The sequence below is a fragment of the Nematolebias whitei genome, chromosome 13, assembly GCF_014905685.2.
Source record: "Nematolebias whitei isolate Nwh7 chromosome 13, NemWhi1, whole genome shotgun sequence".
NCBI classification, from domain to species: domain Eukaryota; kingdom Metazoa; phylum Chordata; class Actinopteri; order Cyprinodontiformes; family Rivulidae; genus Nematolebias; species Nematolebias whitei.
In genome coordinates, this window is record NC_056510.1 from 31,076,756 (window position 1) to 31,077,310 (window position 555).

At 35.5% G+C, this 555-nt stretch overlaps 1 protein-coding gene across 1 annotated transcript in view; it reads left to right on the plus strand.

Moving 5' to 3' along the window:
- itgbl1 (integrin, beta-like 1) overlaps positions 1 to 555 on the plus strand; it is a 156,703-nt gene that overhangs the window by 69,842 nt on the left and 86,306 nt on the right. The window contains exon 4 of the mRNA XM_037686687.1: positions 243 to 365. Coding sequence (XP_037542615.1) covers positions 243 to 365 — 123 coding nt within the window. The remainder of the gene's footprint in view (positions 1 to 242; positions 366 to 555) is intronic.

The following is a 555-nucleotide window of genomic DNA, read 5'->3' on the forward strand; positions in this document are numbered from 1 at the left end:
CCCCCCCCCCCCCCCCCCCCACACACACACACACACACACAAACCTCACTGCAATGTTTAGCAACAGACGTGTTGGCACTTAAACCACAAACAGTGCTTCCAAAATAAATGTGTACACTTACTAGGTTCTGCATCTAAACATACTACACTTGTATCCCATTTTGAAGCAACTATCTAAAAAAACAATAAAGACTGTAATCTAGATAACCTTAAACTGTGTCTAAAGCTGGTGTGTTTCACAGGAACCTGCCACTGTGGAAGCTGCATGTGTGGCAATAATGATAACAAGAATCTGATAACCGGACGCTTCTGTGAATGTGATGACAGCGAATGTTTGGACGAGGACACGGGAGAGGTTTGTGGAGGTACATTATGCCCACAATTGTTAACAAAAAAGAAAAAAGAAAAAAAACACAGCAAAACCCAACATTTCATTAAACAACAGAAATAAGTTACAAAGTGTGTATATATATATATATATATATAAACTGAAATGAACAACAACAACAATAATAATAATAATAATAATAATAATAATAATAATAATAATAATAA